Genomic DNA, 18,450 nt, shown 5'->3' on the forward strand with positions numbered 1-18,450 from the left:
AGAAAAAAATAAAATTAAGAATTGATTATTAGCACCATCTCTCGAATACAAAGAAATTCTTCTTTGAAAAATATTTTTTGATATTCAAGAGATGACGCTAACAATTAATTCTTATATCTCCTTTCTACACGAGTTTCATTTACGATATTTTGGAAATATTTCAATATTTTTATATTATTTCCGTTTTTATCCCACTATTTGTTTTCTTTATCTATGATAATAGCGAGAAATATTAATTCTATTTATTTGTACTTAGGATTTTTTTTTCGATGATCCAATATTCAAATTTCATTATTAAAAGTATACAAATGAAAAAAAATTGATTAAATTTTTTCATATTTATTTTTCATTTTTTTATTTTTCTCGTATGTACAGAATGATTATCTATATTAATTAGTTGTATAAATTAATTAATTGTTAAATTGTTAAAGACAAAGATATTTTTTTTTAATATTAGCACTTAAGATTGGCGAGTAATATAATAAATGATTTTTTGTTTTATAGGATATAGTATCACGCGTTTTGAAGTATAGATCTTGAAAAACAATAGAAAATGTTTCTTATTTTTATTGAAAAAATAATACATTTATTGTTATCAAATAAAACTATGTACATTTTACAGAAACTGTATTTACAAATATCTTGATTTATAATGTAACGAACGAAAAAAATATTTGAGCAGATATCTATAAATATATATATAAGTTATATACATAAATACTTACATAATTTTATGCATAGAGTATGCTCAATTAATTTTACATACTACAATATAGATGATATTATTATTAACAATCGCATTTTTCTTATTCAATTGAAACGTTCAAAAAAATTCTATTTATTTTTGCACTATACGTTGTATAATATATTAATAATCATTTCCTCAAATTGCACAATTATTGTTAAAAGAGGAAGAAGAAATCATTCCTCCGTAGTCATATTAAAAATATATTCACGATGTACTCGTTTCACCATTTCTAAGAACACATTCGACAAAGTCACAGAAATATTTGTAATACTGGTGAATTTTTCATTTTGAATAGTTAAGATTTGTTTAATAATGTATATATATATATATACGTTTATCGATAAGATATCACAATAGAAGTGAAATCTCAAAAAATGTCTATTTTCATTATATGATGATTGACAATCATCAATTGTTTTCTTTAATAAAAAAAAAAAAGAAAAAAAATAAAGTCCATTGAATTATTGATATTTAATCAAGTATACGTGTTTCCAACGTGATGGCATTGGCAACATTCGTATGACTCGTGTCGGAATTCTTTTTAACTTCCTTCTTCTCCGTATCTCCATCCGACGTTAAATCCAAACAGAAATTATCGTACGTATACGCGTTAGTCGTCATATTATTATTACGATGTTTCTCTTCCGTAATCGAGGCAAATCTCTGAAGCGTAATATTTTTAGGCTGAACGAAGATAGTCGGTTGAACGTTTACGTCTGTTGAAGAATTCGACTCGGATGTCTTCTTGGAAAATGCTCTTTCGATCTCGTCCAAGCTTCGACCCCTTGTCTCGGGTAGAATCGTCAATGCGAATATAGCGCCTAGGGTGGAAGCGGCGGCGAATATCCATATCGTGGATTCGATCCCGACCACGTCGTGCAGGCTCGGGTACATCTTAATGGTCGCGAACGTCAACATTTGCACTATGCTGGTGGTGATACCTCCCAGTGGACCCCTGAACCTTAACGGATAAAGCTCAGAGGTCATTACCCAGGGTAAGGTGAGATATCCTAACATAGAGAAACCCACATGGCCTCCGATGCACGCTAAGGATACCACATACGGCCATTTGAGTCTGAAAGAAAAAATTGGATCGATTAGATTTTCTTAGATCGATGTCAATGACGAGAGGAAGGTAATTGGGTACAAAAACAGAGGAGGATGATTGTAAATAAGAGCAAAGCGTTTTGCCTTTTCGAAACCCGAACGCGTTTCGATCATATCGCACCAACCTGTACGCGAGAGCAATTCCTACAGCGGACACTGTCATTCCTAGGCCGCTGAGGAAGGCCAGAGTTTTTCTACCGAAACTGTTAGCGAGACCAGCTCCAGCTATCGAGGCGAACAATCGTATGACGCCTATTCCAACGCTCGCCGAATATTCGTTCAACTCGATACCGATGTCCTCGAGAATGTTCACCGTGTAGAAAAGGATTATGTAAATTCCCGACATTTGTTGGAACGCGAAGAAAACGAGCAGGATGAGGAAAGGTTTCCACACGCTTGGCATGTGGAGAGCTTTCAACAGACTTTCCCTTTCCTTTTCTCTTTTCACATTTTCCTCGCAAAGCTCCTCGTACTCCTTGTCAGTGCTCGAGCTAGATCCCCTTAGCCACAGCAACGACTCCTTTGCCTCTTCGTTCCGTCCTCGAGCAACCAACCAAGCCGGTGTTTCTGGGATTATGCTAAAAAAAAGGAAACGATAATTAATTGATTAATTTAATAGTTGAATTAAAGTTTGTACCAAGCAATTGGAATTACCGTGACAATGTCAAAGAGAGGATGGAAGGGCCGATACTGATCGCGGCAGCTCTTTGCCACGAGGTGAACGCTCCCAACGTGTAAATCATCAAAACTCCGACGGAAACCAGAACCGGACCACAACTTCCTAACCAGGCTCTTTGATTTGGCGCAGCAGTCTGTACAACGCGTTACGAGCGAGCAAACAACGATTTACGTATTACTATCGTACATTAATTAGAAATATTTGGCTACGTTCAACGTTTTGAGTTTAAGAATTAAATTAAATCTTAGTTTTACCTCGCTGACATAAAGATAAATGCCATTGGTCATTCCTATACCGATACCATTGATGAATCTGCCCACGTATAACATGGACACGGCTCTATTCGACAAAGCTATCAACAGCCATCCGGTAGCGTATGGAAGAGTAGCCAAAGCGATGGCCGATCTTCTTCCAAACCATTCCGCGCAAAGGCCAGAGATCAGGGATCCCAGAGGATTCGAGATAACTCCCAACGCGGCGATCCAAGAGGCTTGCTCTTGATCGACTAGCTCGCTCTCCAATAATTGAGGAACTAGAATCGCGCTAAATCCTTGGCCAAGTCCCACGGATATTTGACTGGAATGCGCCGCTAGTCCGGCCAATATCTAAAAAAAAAAAAAAAAAAAGGAACAAAATAAGGAGAATATTTTTGAAAACGAGCAAGTTTTCGAAAGTTAAGACGCGCGCACAACGTTCGATTCGGTTTATCTTTTAAAGGATTATCGATGTGGTATTATCGTATTTGTGACGTTTTCAACCAATTAGAGGTCTGTCACGCATGGTACGTGAGCAGAAATCGAAGACAGGTTCCGCGAACGTGTACCGAAATAATTATATATATATCCGAAATACGCGTTTCGTTCGTGTAAACAATGCACAAAAATTATTCGATGCGCGCAAACTTTTTTTCGAAACGATTGGAAGACTCCGGACTCGTCCGGAATTTATGAATTATCCTTCGAACTCGTTTCATTCGTATAAACAATGCACGAAAACCATCGATAACTTTTTTTTCTTCTCGAAACGATTGAAAAACTCCTCGTCCCATACGAATTTACGTATCCTTCGAACTAGTTTCGTTTGTGTAAACAATACACGAAAATCACTGATGCACGTGAAACTTTTTTTCTTCTCGAAACGATTGGAAAACTTCTCGTCCGAAATTTATCCTTCGAATTGGAGGGAAGGAGGGAGGAAAGGAAGGAAGGAAGGAAAGAAGGAACTGGTAAGTTGCGACGATCTCTCTCTCTCTGCCGAGAGAATTTATTTTCGTGAAGTTAAGAAGCGGAAAGAGGAAAGGAACTAGTTGGAGGTCAAACGCGAAGGTTCGCGGTCGCTCGGGGCGAGTCTCGATCTAAAAAAGCCAAGATCCACGGAATCAGGTTCCACGTGGAATCGTGGAAAATCGCGTCGAATCCTCTCTCTCTTCTTTGGAAGGACGAGACGAGACGTAAGAAGCGAAGGAGAGTCGTTCCCCCTTCGACGTTGGCCTCGTTTAAAAAGGCTTGGAGAGAGAGAAAGAGAGATGGATCTCGTTCTCTCGACGATACAGATACACGTCGAATCGAAATAATTACCGGACAGATTGGAATCGTTCGAGTGCATTGTTGTTACGCGTACACTTGTGTAACGTGTGCCGATTCTCCCCTGCTTCTTGGACACCGTGGTCGAGTTCCTCGATCTTCGTGCTCGTTTCTTGCGCATTATCCGCGCGATTATTCGCACGATCTCTCTCATAGCTTCTGCTCTCTCGAATCTCGACGCCTTGTAACGTTCGATGTCACTGTCACGGCAAACACCGGGGCTCGATCTTTTCACATCTATATTCTATCGGTTAAATAGATAACGATAAGAATGGGAGAGAGGAAACATCTATTTCCGAGGAAAGATATACGAATCGATGACGCGAAACAAAACGGTGCGAATTGTCGTTGGCTTGCGCGCACAATCGTCTCTTTCGACTCGATCGATTATCAAAAAATTATTGCACTCTTACACCTCTCTGCTGGCCGGAACACATCATTTTCCACCATAATTTTGTTCGAGTGATCATCGCGTATCCTATGAATTTTTGTCCGGTATCTGTAACAGGAGAAATTAAATTGAAAATTGAATATTTCGATGTATATATTATGTATAAATTAAATTAATAATATATAAAATAATATATAAATTAACAATAACGAAGAGAAAAGAAACGAAAGGAAAAGCGAACGCGCAGGATGGATGGAACGACGTGTTTGAATCGAAAGAATTTTTGACGACGATATTTATCGAGCAAGGGCTTGCCGAGGAATTGAATAATGGGAATCGTTTAAAGCGATCACTCGTCCCTACGGTCTCGCGAGTCACGAGACGCGACTGATTTTCCCTCCGTCGAGGCGATAGTTTCGCACGTGAATCGCAATTTGTCCATCAACGAATTTGATTTAGGTCATTAGGTTCTTTTTTTTTTTTTTTTTTTTTACATTATCTCTTTTAAACGACTAAAATCCTTGCCAAGGTTGATTCACAAATTGAAACGATTCCACTCACGAACGAACAATACAGCGATAACTAATCTATAACATTTTATAAAAAATTAAAGAATACATAAATTTATCTAACTCTGGGTTTTCCAAAGATTTTAAAAACATTAGAATTGTTGTGTATTTTTCTTCGTGCATTTTTTTTTTTTTTTTTTTTTTCGTTAACTCGCGTTTTTCAATTTTTCATTATTCGTTCAAGTCTTATAGAGTCGCAAGGAATTGCTAAACACTTTTGCATTTATTTTACACTGGTATTTTTTTGCCTTCTTTTTCTCTTTTTTTCTTTTTTGTAAAGATTCACACAATCGCGATACAAATAATGAATAAAGTACGCGTTATGACCGGTATCGTGCACAATTGCAATTACAGAGATCAGTGACGTTGAACAGGAAAACCTGGAGGATAATACCAATTTGAGGAAGATATTCGCGATAGCCCATGAAAATGATCGCGACTTATTGTTATTTGAAACGAATCGCAAGTTCCGCCTCGTGTGGGAACGAATGAAATGGAAAATTTTTCGAACGGAATGAGCCTCTCTGTTGTTTCGTCGTCTCTTTATTCTCTCGTACCGAACCTCGTACCACGGTCAGTATTCAAAATTTTTCGAACAAATGATCTTTCATCACTTCGAGTCGTGACACGCCGATGACCGATTCAGACACACAATCGAACCACTGTTTCGATAAATGATATCATTTTTATTTATTCGCAAAGCATCTCGAGCCGAGTGTTATATTTTTTTTTTCATCGAGATCTCGATAATAATTCTCGATCGCATGACATTGGCGCGAAATCGATAAATAAAAATTTCGACAAATATCGATAAATAAATATTTTGACAAGATACCACGAAATAATATTGTCACAGATGTTATGCCATTACGGTTGTTATTACAATAGTGGAGAGAAAGAAAAGAAGAAAAAAAATATAAACCGTCTCACGTTTTCGCTTGATCGAGGAGGCGAAATCGTAAACAACGAATGTTATTCGGAAAGTCTTTGAAATAACAATTTCAAATAACGGGTAATGTTTACGGCAATGTTGTCCGCGCTATCGATCAATCGAATTGTATCACGTTTTAAAAACAAATGGAACGATACGATTCGTTCCATATAATTAAAACGCGAATCGTCTATATATCAATTCTGTAGTAATCATCATTTTCGTCAAAATCAATTCGAACGAAATTAAAAAGACTTGAATTTGAATTTAACGCTACGTAAAGTAGTTCGTAGAGAGAATTATAGACAAACCTTTGGTATATATTATATATAGTATATATTTATCTAACAAATATATGTCAGAAGTTTCTTCGTTTCGCAAATTGTATCACGTCCCGTCCAGTCTCCCATTTCCGGCAAACAACGTGTACACGCGGAAGAGAATAACATACGGCGAGAAGAAAGGCGGAATTTCTCTCACGATAATCTCATATCAACGTTAATCGTAGTCAATCACTTTTACTTTACTCTGAGTGGCGAGTCTCGTGCGCGTCTCGATGCAAGGATATTCCGCGACTGGATTTTCGCCGCGGAACGATCTATAAATCCGCGGTCACGAGGAGAGGTTGGAATGTAGATGGAACGGCGATGGCACGTCGGAAGAAGGCGAGGGAGAAGAGATGTGCTATGATCGAAGTTATTTCGATTGCGATCGCTGAATGTCCTCGACGGTCGAGTGGACGACGACGGCGACGACGGCGACGACGATGACCACGACAACGACGACAATAATCGACGACCATTCCCTTGACACCTCTTCCGCGTTAAATCTACTGGATGGGACTCGCGAATAGAAAGAAAGAAGGTGGTCACGTGGTTTCACGCACACGCGCACACGCATAGGACGAGAGGTCCGTCGTGAGTTTTTTCGCGTTCAGCACTGAGATAATTTTCGCCGTCGCGTTCGCATTTATAGAGGAGGGAAGCCGGCCGGCCTCTCTCATCGAAACATCGTCGTATCATGAACCGCCCTTCCAGGGCCGTCTCGAGGTCTGCCGACTTCTCGGTCACCACCACCAGAAATTCCCTCCACCCTTTTTTCCGTTCCACTCCTTTTTCGCTGAAAAATTCCCTTCCCCTCCTCCTCATTGTTCCCTCCTTTCCCAGCCCTTTTTTTTCGATCGAAACGAGTCCAGCCACTTACTTTGGAAAAGTAACTCTTCTATCCTTTCTTCTCCCGTGGAATCGGATCTTCAGCGGATTTGCTCCAGGTTAATACCGTATCGATAATTATGCGCCACTCGAAGTTCGCGGAAATAAAGAAATAATCGGGCACGTTTCTTTCTCGATCCAAGTGGCAATCTTTTATCAAGAGAAGAAGAAAAGGAACAAACGTCCAAACGTTTTTTAAAAATCTTTCGAAAAACGTTTCTTCGTTCCACGACTAATAAGGCTAAGTTACTTTACTTAGCTCAAGGACGAAACAGAGATTCTTTCACCTCGCGGTAAATCGAATCTCGATTGATAACAAACTTTGAACGAATTGCGTTTTCGACGAACTTCACTACTGATCCAACGAATTTTTCTTTGATTTTTCCATCGATCGCGACAAAGTTCCGTTCCGTCGCGATTACACCCGGCGCTGGTTCGCTTTAGTAAAAGGTAGAATTATATTATACATTCACAAAGGAGGCACGACCTCCACGGTGATTGTACCCACGTTTCAACACTCGTATAAAAAAGTGATGTCAATAACAGCAAGCATACTTACGACTTTCGTATGATCTAGTTTCCTCGAGGAGGAACCATTTTAAATGCGGTCAACGGTCTGTTTCCTATATACGAACGGACGAAACTATGTTTCGTAATTTTACTCATGAGAGGGAGATACTGTCGCTCGAAAATATTAGGACAATTGTTTGACTTTTAATAATGGAGGATCGGAAATTAGAGCATGTACAGCAAAGATACGTTTCGAAAATATTGAATTATTTATTAATATAATATTACAATATTACAATATGATAATATATTAGAAAATATAAAAACACAGAAAATAAAAAGTTTTTGTTGTTTTTTAATAAATTTTTATTTTAATTATATATAATTAGTATTTACGTGGCTAAGACGAAGACAATTATCGATAGTCGAAAGGCGAACTATTTGATTATCGACTCGTATCTTTTCACTTCGTCGTTAGAAAATTTATAGATACTAACCGAACGTCGATAATTGTGATTACTAATAAGACAAAAAAAGAAAAAAATAATACGAAATTTCGATCAAAGATGGAAAGGAAACGTTAACGTACGAACTTCTAGATACTTATACTTATTTCGTAGCGAGCACCATTACGAGAGACGTGATCGAGTACGGGGTGCAATATACTCAGTCGAGGTCTCCAACTATCCTTTTTCTTTATCGACCACTTTGTTATCCCTTTACGATCGAATGTTTCTTTGAATCACCGAGTCTCGTTATATGATTGCCAGGACCTTCGAACCCGATTTTTCCAAGGAGAATTCTGTCTGACCTAAAAATCCCGCCTCTCGATCAATATATATACTCTATATATATATATATACTATATATATATTCCGTTCGTACGGGAAAAACGAACAGAATCCCTATATTGAAATTGTAAGCCGATGTTCGCGCATAAAAAATACGAGCGACTCGCGCACATTTCGAGTCATCGAGCTCGCTATAATTCTCCGCTAACCCACGCACGGATTCCTTTTTTTTTTTTTTTTACAGATCAAATTGTAAAACGAAACATCGTTGCGCGAACACCTTGAACGAAAGTGATCGATAGGCAGGATGGAAACTTTAACGAATGCAAATCTCGTTTCGAATCTGTTGATGATAAAATTAAAAATTCTACGGGAGTTCTTCGCGTATTTTTTTTTCTTTTTTTTCCCTTTTTTTTTTTCTCATTACGAATTATCCTTGAGGCATTAAACTCGAGATCCATTGTTCATTCGAAATGACACGAAATTTGCGCGGATATATACAATCTTTTTGGATGATTCACGTGTCGGAAACACGTGTCGAGACGATTGTTTGTCGTGATTTCTTTTTTTTTTTTTTGTAAAGATTTAGTTTTAAGTTTCTCGTTACATAAATGAATTAATCTACTATTTTATAATCGATAAAGATTTATGCGTATGATTACGGAAGGAAGGTATAATACGCGTCTTCCGGTATTCGTTCCCGGAAAAATCTTCTGTTCTTTTTTTTTTTCTTGGGTTTCTCTCGCTTATTTTTTTTTCTTATCAAATGCGCGAGACACGTGGATCGTTCACGTTTCGTGGCGTCCTAGACGAATTAGTTAATCGCCCAACGAATGTCGCGGACACGATGTCAATTGGAAAAGTATTCTTCGTTTAATAACCCTCTCATCAATTAGCCCGTGCTTCATTGCCACTATTTCCTCCGTTAATCTAATCGAATCCGATGCTTGTAAAATTGTTTATTTTATCATTATTGTTTCAAGTTATCTCAAAACTTATTTATTTTTATTATCACTTCTTTTATTCATTATCTAATATACTAGTTATTTTAACCGGTATAGAATAATTCAATAATTGTGTAATCGAAAACGAGTACTCCATTCATAACTGACATCATCGACCGCAACTGTTATTAAAAGTCATTATTCGTTTCTTTTTTTTTTTTTTTTGATAAATCTGAAAAATCGTGTTACACGAATCGTCGCCGGAATCATCATCTTTCTTATCAAGTTCGTGATATTTCCTGTTATTGTATCGTACGATTCGAACAAAATTGTCTTTTTTTTTTTTTACGCTCGGATCAGAGTTGGGCATCAACCCAAGATTGAAAAAGTAAAATTTTCTTCGAATAAAGTTACGTTAAGAAATTACTTGTTAAAATGCTTGAACAATATTTGCAGCTATTATTGTTGATAGTACAATCTCGGTCATTTGTCATCACATTTTATTTCAGATTATTATTATTTATATTTGAACAATTAACAATAAATTGTTAAAGTAATTTATGGATGTAACATTATTCGTACCTTGAATTGTTAAATTTCACTTGTCCTACACTTATGACACGATCATTTAATTCTAGAACGCACCACCATACTACAATGAACATGTTTTCAAGGTATTCGAGGATTGCTCACCCTTCTAATCACATTGTAAACAAGCAGGCAATAAATCCTTGTTCAATCGCTGTTGATCAATCGTTGTCCATTTTTTTTCCATACAATGTGTGTACCTGAACTTTTTTTTTTTTTTACCCATTCTTCTCTCTTTCACGCGACATACCTTTCCTCCCCCTCTGGAACGATTACACAGCTATTTGTCGTTCCTCCTCGATTCTTTCGTCACTGGTTACGTGGAATCCGCGTTGCGTTCACTTTTTTTTCCTCCCTTTTCTTTTTCGATGCATCTTCGACGGATAATCGACGAGGACTTTCCGATATATGAATTTCAATACCGATGTTTCATCGGCGCGCCGCCATTTTAAATCGGGATTTCCTTTCAACGACGGGAATATCTTTATCACCACGATGTGCAATTGTGACTCCATTGTTTAAACGATCCATAGATTTCTCTCTTGTAAAAATATCTCCGCGTGGCTGACTAATGATGCTCATTTGCATCTCTCGATCATCGATAGATTCCATTATTTGCAATTCGCAATTTTTCTTTTTCTTCCCTTTTGGCGGGAGAAAAACAAGAGAAACGAGAACACCTTTGCGAAACGTCGGACCACGCATCGTTCCTTCGATTCGAAAAAGAAAACTCTATTCTTCCGGGAAAAAAGGGAACAAAAATTCCAACACGAATCCTCGAATTTGAGAGGTTCGAAATTCGAAATATTTTTCAAACTGGATTTAATTATATAACTCGACGATCACAGTACGTTAGATAGGGATATCTCGAAGTGCACGGAGAGGTTCGATCGTTTCTTGGGGAGAGGGGGGCGGACACCTGGCCCCCACTCGTAGGCCTTGCCATTGATGGACCACCATGATGTGAATGAACGAAAGTTGGAGCGTGTTAACCAGGAAATAAGTCCAAGGACCAGTCCAGAGTCAGGAAGCCGCTATCTACGTGACGAATGACTTTTATGTAAATCGCAGCCCTCCGAAGCCTTCCGTTTCCGATTACGATTGACCTTACATCGGTAACGAGATTCTTTTTTACCTCTTCCTTTCTCTCTCTCTCTCTCTCTCTGTGAATCGGTTGTATTTTTTTTTTCAACGTCGAAAAACGTAATATCGTAATTAAATATCCACTGAGAAGCTATTGAATAACCTGGCCTCGTCTAGTCTGGTTTGTCCCTATACGATAGAAAATTAAAACTCTTCTAATGTTCTAATGTTAATTTCTTTTTTATTTTTTTTTTTCATCGTATACGAGTCATCATCCACTTTTGATTGATGATTATTAATTTGTGGATGGGGATAGTGACGATGTTTCTAGTTATTCCGCGATTAAAAGAAAGAAAGAAGGGTAGAGATCGAAGTTCGAAATAAACGATGAAGAAACATTCAAAGTAAATTTCACGTAAATTCCGTGTCGACTGTTGATGTTTCGTCCCTACAGGATAGAAAAATTCTTCGTTTCTAATGTTCTAATGTTAATTTCTTTTTTATTTTTTTTTCATCGTATACAAGTCATCATCCACTTTTGATTGATGATTATTAATTTATGGATAAGGGTAGTGACGACGTTTCTCCGCGAGAAAAAAGAAGGAAACAAGAAGGGAAGAGATTGAAGTTTATTCGAAATAAACGAGTTTTCGACGAAGAAAAATTCACATTTAAAATGTTAACCCTCCCTTTTCGTCTCCGAGATGAACAAATTATTCCGATCACTGTTGAGAACAATAATATTGGGTATAAGAATTAAAAAAGATTATAAAAGAGGAAAAATTAAGTAATTCGGAGGAACTACTTGTTTTCTATTAGATAAAGGTAATTATGTTATTAGTCATCTTGGACTAATTGCATGTTGCGAGTGAATATATTAATTCTCCTTGCGTTATTCTATTGCATAATGATATTGCAACATGCTGTTTAAGAGATCTGTTTTTTTCTCTCTTTCGTTTCTTCTTCCTTTTCCTTCTTCTTCTTTTTTTTTTTTAAAATTAATCTCTCGATTAATTATCATCCTTTTTTCTCCTCGCTCGTTCGACGAAAAAGGTTGAGACGGAAGTAAGGAAAGGAATTTTTGTTGGACGAGAGAAGACATCGAGATTGGAAAACGACAAAGTGCGAGTGACAAAAAGAGAAAGGGAATGATGGAGGGAATTGTTCGATTTTTCGTTTTTCGCGCGCAAAAGAAAAAAAAATCGATATCACGTAATACTGATGTAACACGAAACAATTCAAACGACAGGTTTATCAGAAAATCTTCTGCCGAGACCGAGACAATTAATCTCGCATCATCGGTGATTTCGAATCGTAATCTTATGAGCGTTATGTATCGTCCATCTAAAATAATTACATTCAATTATATTCAACGTTGAAAGAGAATTTAATCATAAATGTTTCTTTTTTTTTTTACTCTAATACACACACGTATACACACGCCAAATTGCAAATTTCACGGTTCGAAAGCATTCTGCCCGTCATTGTTGATTAATCGATTACGCGTATGATGGTTGACGGCTTTAAGATAATCATATTTCGCATTCGATAGCGAATCGATAGACTACACAACGGAGCGACGTTTCGAACGAGAGAGCAGTGGAACGATAATTAATAATATTTGGAATGTTTTGCTTTCGTGAATGGTTAGCATCATTAATTATGAATCGTCGTCGTCTCGATATAAATAATTTGTGAAAATATATAAGGATCAATACGTGACACGATGTCGCTCGATGCTTTAGATTTTTTTCTTTTTTTCTCTCTTACTTCATAATTTACGTATCGCCGCCGTTGCCATGTTCGTGAAATTACGTTCACATAAGCGGAACCTTGAAACGAGACAAGGTGTGGTGTAATATCTTTTGATTCCTGCGCACGGAACAATCGGATAATCGGTATTTGCTGCAAATCTGTCCGGTTTCCGAGGGGCCAAGGGTAGGGACAAATCGTCCAACGCGTCGCTTTATTAATCCGCCATTTAATTTTTCCTCGTTTCGAAATTCGCGACGTTAAGAGTGCGGATTGAAATTCGAGAGGAGCGTCGTCTTTTTCCGTGTTAAATTTTTCTTTTTCTTTTTTCCTTTTTCGATATAAAACGGGAGAGGTAAAAATTTTAAATTTAGTAAACAATAACAATTTTCTCACGCGGCGAAACGAAATGTTACGCGGTCTTATCAAAACAACGATTAACTCGATAATTATCCGCCGGGGAATAAAAGTGTATTAAAGAAAAAAGAAGAAGAATAGGAAGGAGAAGAGAAGGGGGGATTTCTGGAAAACGGATAATGTATTAAGTTTTTATGATTCGGTTGATCATTATTCAGTGTTCTCATGCAACAATGATAGGCGCTATGTGATGTATTATGGTAACTAATAATAATAAATGAAACGTAATTGCGTATAATAAGTTTTATAGATTTTAATGAAAAAAAAAAAACGATTTCCGTTCGTTTTAAACGTAAAACGATTATATGCTTACTTATTACGGTTCTATAAAAGTTATCTAAAGAATCAATGAAAAACTCTCAAATTTCAATTTCGCGATATCAAAAATTAATCGAAGCAATTATAATTAATTAATTGTCGTTGATGATAATTTATTAATACACTTTTTTTTAATAGAAAAAATTAATAACAAGTTAATAATTCATTATCGACATTGATGATCTCGTTCTTTTATATCAGAAACGAGATGTTAATCGACAACTTTCGATGATAATCGATTCAATGTTGAAAACGAAAACGAATTATTATTATTGGGAAGTTTTGGCAAATTTTTCGTTCACGAAGATTTTATCACGTCCTTCTCTTTTTTTCTTAACGTGATAATTCATCGCAAATGAAATTATCAAATGTTTAATAAATTATTATGATGTTATCGTAAAAATTGTGATCGTATGCGTTATAATATAATTTAATTTCCCTTTTTATTAATCGAATGACGTACTTCGATTGACTTATCGATGCATACGTCGATTTTTCTTTTATTGAAAAATATATCAATTTGTCTCATTATATTCACGATTACTTTTCGCGGATAGATAACGTCGGAGAAGTTAAACGAATTCTGAAAGGAAAGGATTTACTGAAAGCATTAGATTTGCTACGACCATTCAAATTGCAAGATAGTCGCTTTCTAAGTCAATGGAAGGGAATGAAACTTTCTCTTAAAGTCATCCAAAGTGTGTTTAACAAAATTATGCTCACTGCATTAAAACATCAAGTTCTTCATCGAGTGTTTCTAAATAATGACGAGTCTATAAATATGTAAATTCTAAAGTAATAGAACGAATAGGTAAATATCTATTAAAAATAAACTAGCGTGTTGAATTTAACGATTAATACGGATTATATAAGGAACTTGATTTTAATATTTTATATAGATTTTAATATAGAAAATATTTCGCTAAGTATTCATTAGTATTCTAGATTAGATATATTCATCTTTAAAAAATATATTATCAATGGAGTCATTATGATACCGATAAGAATATAAAGGAACAAGAAAAAGTGAATGTATAATAAATGGGATAAAGGAAAAAAAGAGGAAATTTCAAAAATCAAATGATAAATCTATTAAAAAATGTAAGAATGGCAATTGACTTCTTTTAATAAGTTATGTATAAGCAATATAATTATCAGTGAACGATAATATCGCAAATCTTAAAAGATTTACGGTGTGTTGGTCTCTTGAAACACATGTGGTATTGCATCATATAATTGTAAATACATAATTATGTTGTTATTCACTATGAATCGATAAAAAGACGCAAATTAAAACGAAGCAATATTTTTTTTATTTTTTATTTTTTTTTTTTGTATTCCATAACGGACAAAAATTATTTTAGGCTTTTAATATTTTTTTGCTCGTAAGAATGTAAAAAGTGTGTTTAATATTAATTATTTTTTATTATAGATCAGATGAAAATAGTATCGAGATAATTTGAAATACGTATCTCCACCTAACCTAATTCTGATATATACTGTATTTCATTGGAAATTTTGATACAATTTTGTTAAAAAATTATTCAATAAGAATGAAATTGTGCAGGTCAGAATCGAGAGACGAATGATAGAATTATTATTATCGAAGGCAATCAGTGTCGCATGAGTTGCGGGTAATTGACACGAGGAAAAAAAAAAAACTCAGAAGCATAATTGAAGATCGATTCGCGTGAGGAAGCAACGACGAGACTAATAGAAATCGCGTGTACGAAGTCTTCCGCAATGTATCTTCCTTCATCGCATTCGTAGAGAATACCGAAGCATTATGCAAGATATCACGATCCAACCTTGGCAATGACCACTAACCATGAGTTGCGTTGGTATCGGCGTATGTAGGTTGTGTCATTAACTTGCCATTACAATAGTCGTATAGTCACTCGTTTGACAATCGATTAGGATTTTTAGCTCTTCGTTAAAATGTCCCTAAAAAAAAAGCAATGTTTTAAAATTTATTACTTTGTCAACGTGATATAAATTTATTTTATTTACACGGTGGATCGATTGAAAAGTACTTACAAATATAAAAAAAATGATATCATAATTTCAATGTATTGACGATCTTTATAACATGAATAATCATATTTTAAAAATGTAAAAGATTGTACTTCAAAAATCGAAACTTTTTTATATATAAAAATTATCTTTGCTTTAAAATGCTACATTATAATTTTCTTATAATTTTTTTTTGCGACGGATTCAATAAAAGTTTATTAGAATAACTCTTTTAATTAGATAATTTAATAATTTGATCACATAATTTATCAAATTTATTGAAAAAAATAAATAAGCAACGATATAATTTTTCGAATAAACATCAAATTGAAAAATTCATATATTAATTCATACATTAATTATTATCTCTTACAAATAAATTCAGTCATTAAAATTGAAGAGAAAAAAATGAAATATGTGCAATTTATATTAGCAATTTGTTACAACATTTTTGTTTAAAGAAAATGGAATAACGACAATATTGAATGAAATTAAATGTAAGTATTTTTCTACTATGATCTTTAAGTAGAATAAAAAATATTTAATAGATGTTTCGTTACCATTAAACGATTTGGAATTTGGAATTTTTTTATAAATCGATTGGTTTTTTAAAAATGAATTCTTAAAAAATATATTTTTTTATACTTATATAACAATCATTTCAATTCTTCTTCCGTTTCTTACTCTAAATAGATAAATTTTATTATTTACTAATTATTTATATACTAATTATTTTTTAATAAACTTTGAAAATTCAAGTAAAAAATTTAACTTTTAATTCAAAATTTAAACGCTAGTGGGCAGATAATGACGAATGTTTATGCAGATGTCTACTTTATCTTGAGTAAAAAAAAATGAACAAAAAATATAAATACAGGTATAATATATTATGTTTTAATATACCGATTTTAAAAAGAATGAAAACGATACATTCGTTAAATTCGCAAGAATAGCAAAAATTGAATAAATATAATTGAAAATTAAAAAATCTTAAAAAATTGAAAAATTGAAAAATCTTCAAAATGTGAAAAGATTATATAAAAAAAAATTATAGATTAAACTATGAAATTAAAAAGAAATAAATAATATACAGGAATATCAAATCGAAATACTGATATATTTATCATATTTAAAAAAAATCAGTCATCCGTTAAAAACATACAATTTATCGTTCGTAGATAATGATATAGTAACAGTTTCCCATTCATTTACAATATTATAGCTCAATAGGCAAAATTAAATACATCCGATTCTATCATTAATAATGATTCCAAACAAATATTTTTAAATACGAAATATTTAAATATTAAAATTTTTATATTATTATTATCTTATTATATAATTTATATTTATGTAATATAATAGTTTATTAATTTTAGAATTTTATTAATTTATTACAATTTTTTATCATTTTAAAAATATTTTTAATTATATGACAGCGAGAATGTTAATGTAATTAATAAATTTTTATTATTATTGATTATTAATTAATAATATTGAATTAGTTATATTAAAAATGTCTGAAAATTATTCTAAAAACTTTGATTACAAAATTATGATAATAAAATATTAATTGTTGAATAGAATAGATGACATCTTGTTTATGATAAAATCACAAAATGCTATACATTATTCTTAAAAAATTATTGAAGTAAATCATTTAAAAATTAAATATAAATTATTTTATTTTATACTTTGTTTTATTTCTCATGTTAAATTTATTACATTATTATAGGATTATTTACTTATAATATACATAATACATAATATATAATATAAATTACTTATTTAAATATATATAATTTATTTTATATATCATTCAACTAGATTTGGATTAAACTACATTATCGAGCTTTTTTCTTAGTTTTATTATCTGTGATGCTGTACCTTCTCTATATGACCAATATTTATAATCATTATTCTTTCTTTGTAAATCTTGTATTTGTTTTTCTAAGTCTAATATTAAGCGCTTATTGTTAGCTACTGTTAATTTATGAAGAAGTTTTTCATATTCCATTTGATCATTTGGAAAAATATATTTGGATAAAAATCTTGAAATAGGATGCTGTAAAATTTATAATTAATTATTGCTATAAAATTATGAATTTTTTAGACATTTAAAATGTTTATATATAAGATCTTACATTATAATATTCCCATTGTTTTGGAATATATCCATCTGGAATTGGTTCTAATTGTGCAGGACCTATAAAAACATTGGTAAAAAAAATAATTAAACCAGCAGGTATAGCACCTACAAAGAAATAGAAGTGCATCCAATCTTTAGTTTTATGCCACTGCCAACGACTTGCAGTTATTTCCATAGTTCGATGTGCTGACATCCATCTTAATGCCCCTAAAAATCATAAAATTAAATGTACAATATATTCCATTATAAAAATATAAAATTTATAAATTTATAATTAATTTCACTGTAGTAAGTTTTTTTAAAAAATATTTAAAAAAAACATTTAAAAACATTATTATTAAAAAAAATCATAAACGAACAAAGTGATATAATTTATACATTGTACGAAAACTTATTGCATAACAAAACACTATCACTTTTGATCTACTGCATATACGAAATAAAACACAATCATCTTTATCACCTTGATTTTGAAATGTATTATTATTATTATTGCTTTTTTGTATTAATTTATTTAACAATCCATTTCTATCAAAGATTTTTTGGTTTCTCACGAACAAGAGTCTACTCAAGACGACCATTTTGGTTTGAACTACAATATAGAACAAAATATTTATGAATATGTCTCTTTACTAACTTATCGACAGCACTGTACCATTCGTAAAC

At 33.5% G+C, this 18,450-nt stretch overlaps 2 protein-coding genes across 6 annotated transcripts; both read right to left on the minus strand.

Moving 5' to 3' along the window:
- Nucleotides 1–556: 556 nt before the first annotated feature.
- On the minus strand, nt 557–7,797 carry LOC108001040 (facilitated trehalose transporter Tret1). 5 transcript variants are annotated; one of them, XM_017061855.3, is made up of 6 exons: nt 7,779–7,797; nt 4,531–4,616; nt 2,789–3,139; nt 2,510–2,667; nt 1,981–2,433; nt 557–1,823 (listed from the first exon to the last, which is right to left on the minus strand). In XM_017061855.3, the coding sequence occupies exons 2-6, from the start codon at nt 4,585–4,587 to the stop codon at nt 1,220–1,222; spliced, it is 1,623 nt and encodes a 540-aa protein (XP_016917344.2). In that variant the 5' UTR covers nt 4,588–4,616; nt 7,779–7,797; the 3' UTR covers nt 557–1,219. The 5 variants fall into 5 exon arrangements, with proteins under 5 accessions (XP_016917344.2, XP_016917343.2, XP_016917340.2 ...); XM_017061854.3 differs by lacking the exon at nt 7,779–7,797 and adding an exon at nt 6,320–6,950; XM_017061851.3 differs by lacking the exon at nt 7,779–7,797 and adding an exon at nt 5,472–5,517.
- Nucleotides 7,798–17,316: 9,519 nt separating this feature from the next.
- On the minus strand, nt 17,317–18,413 carry LOC108000966 (NADH dehydrogenase [ubiquinone] 1 beta subcomplex subunit 5, mitochondrial). Its single transcript, XM_017061699.3, has 3 exons — nt 18,248–18,413; nt 17,780–17,991; nt 17,317–17,700 (listed from the first exon to the last, which is right to left on the minus strand). The coding sequence occupies exons 1-3, from the start codon at nt 18,363–18,365 to the stop codon at nt 17,470–17,472; spliced, it is 561 nt and encodes a 186-aa protein (XP_016917188.1). The 5' UTR covers nt 18,366–18,413; the 3' UTR covers nt 17,317–17,469.
- Between the last annotated feature and the right edge of the window lie 37 nt (nt 18,414–18,450).

The sequence above is a fragment of the Apis cerana genome, linkage group LG14 (genome assembly GCF_029169275.1).
Source record: "Apis cerana isolate GH-2021 linkage group LG14, AcerK_1.0, whole genome shotgun sequence".
In the NCBI taxonomy this organism is placed as follows: Eukaryota; Metazoa; Arthropoda; class Insecta; order Hymenoptera; family Apidae; genus Apis; species Apis cerana.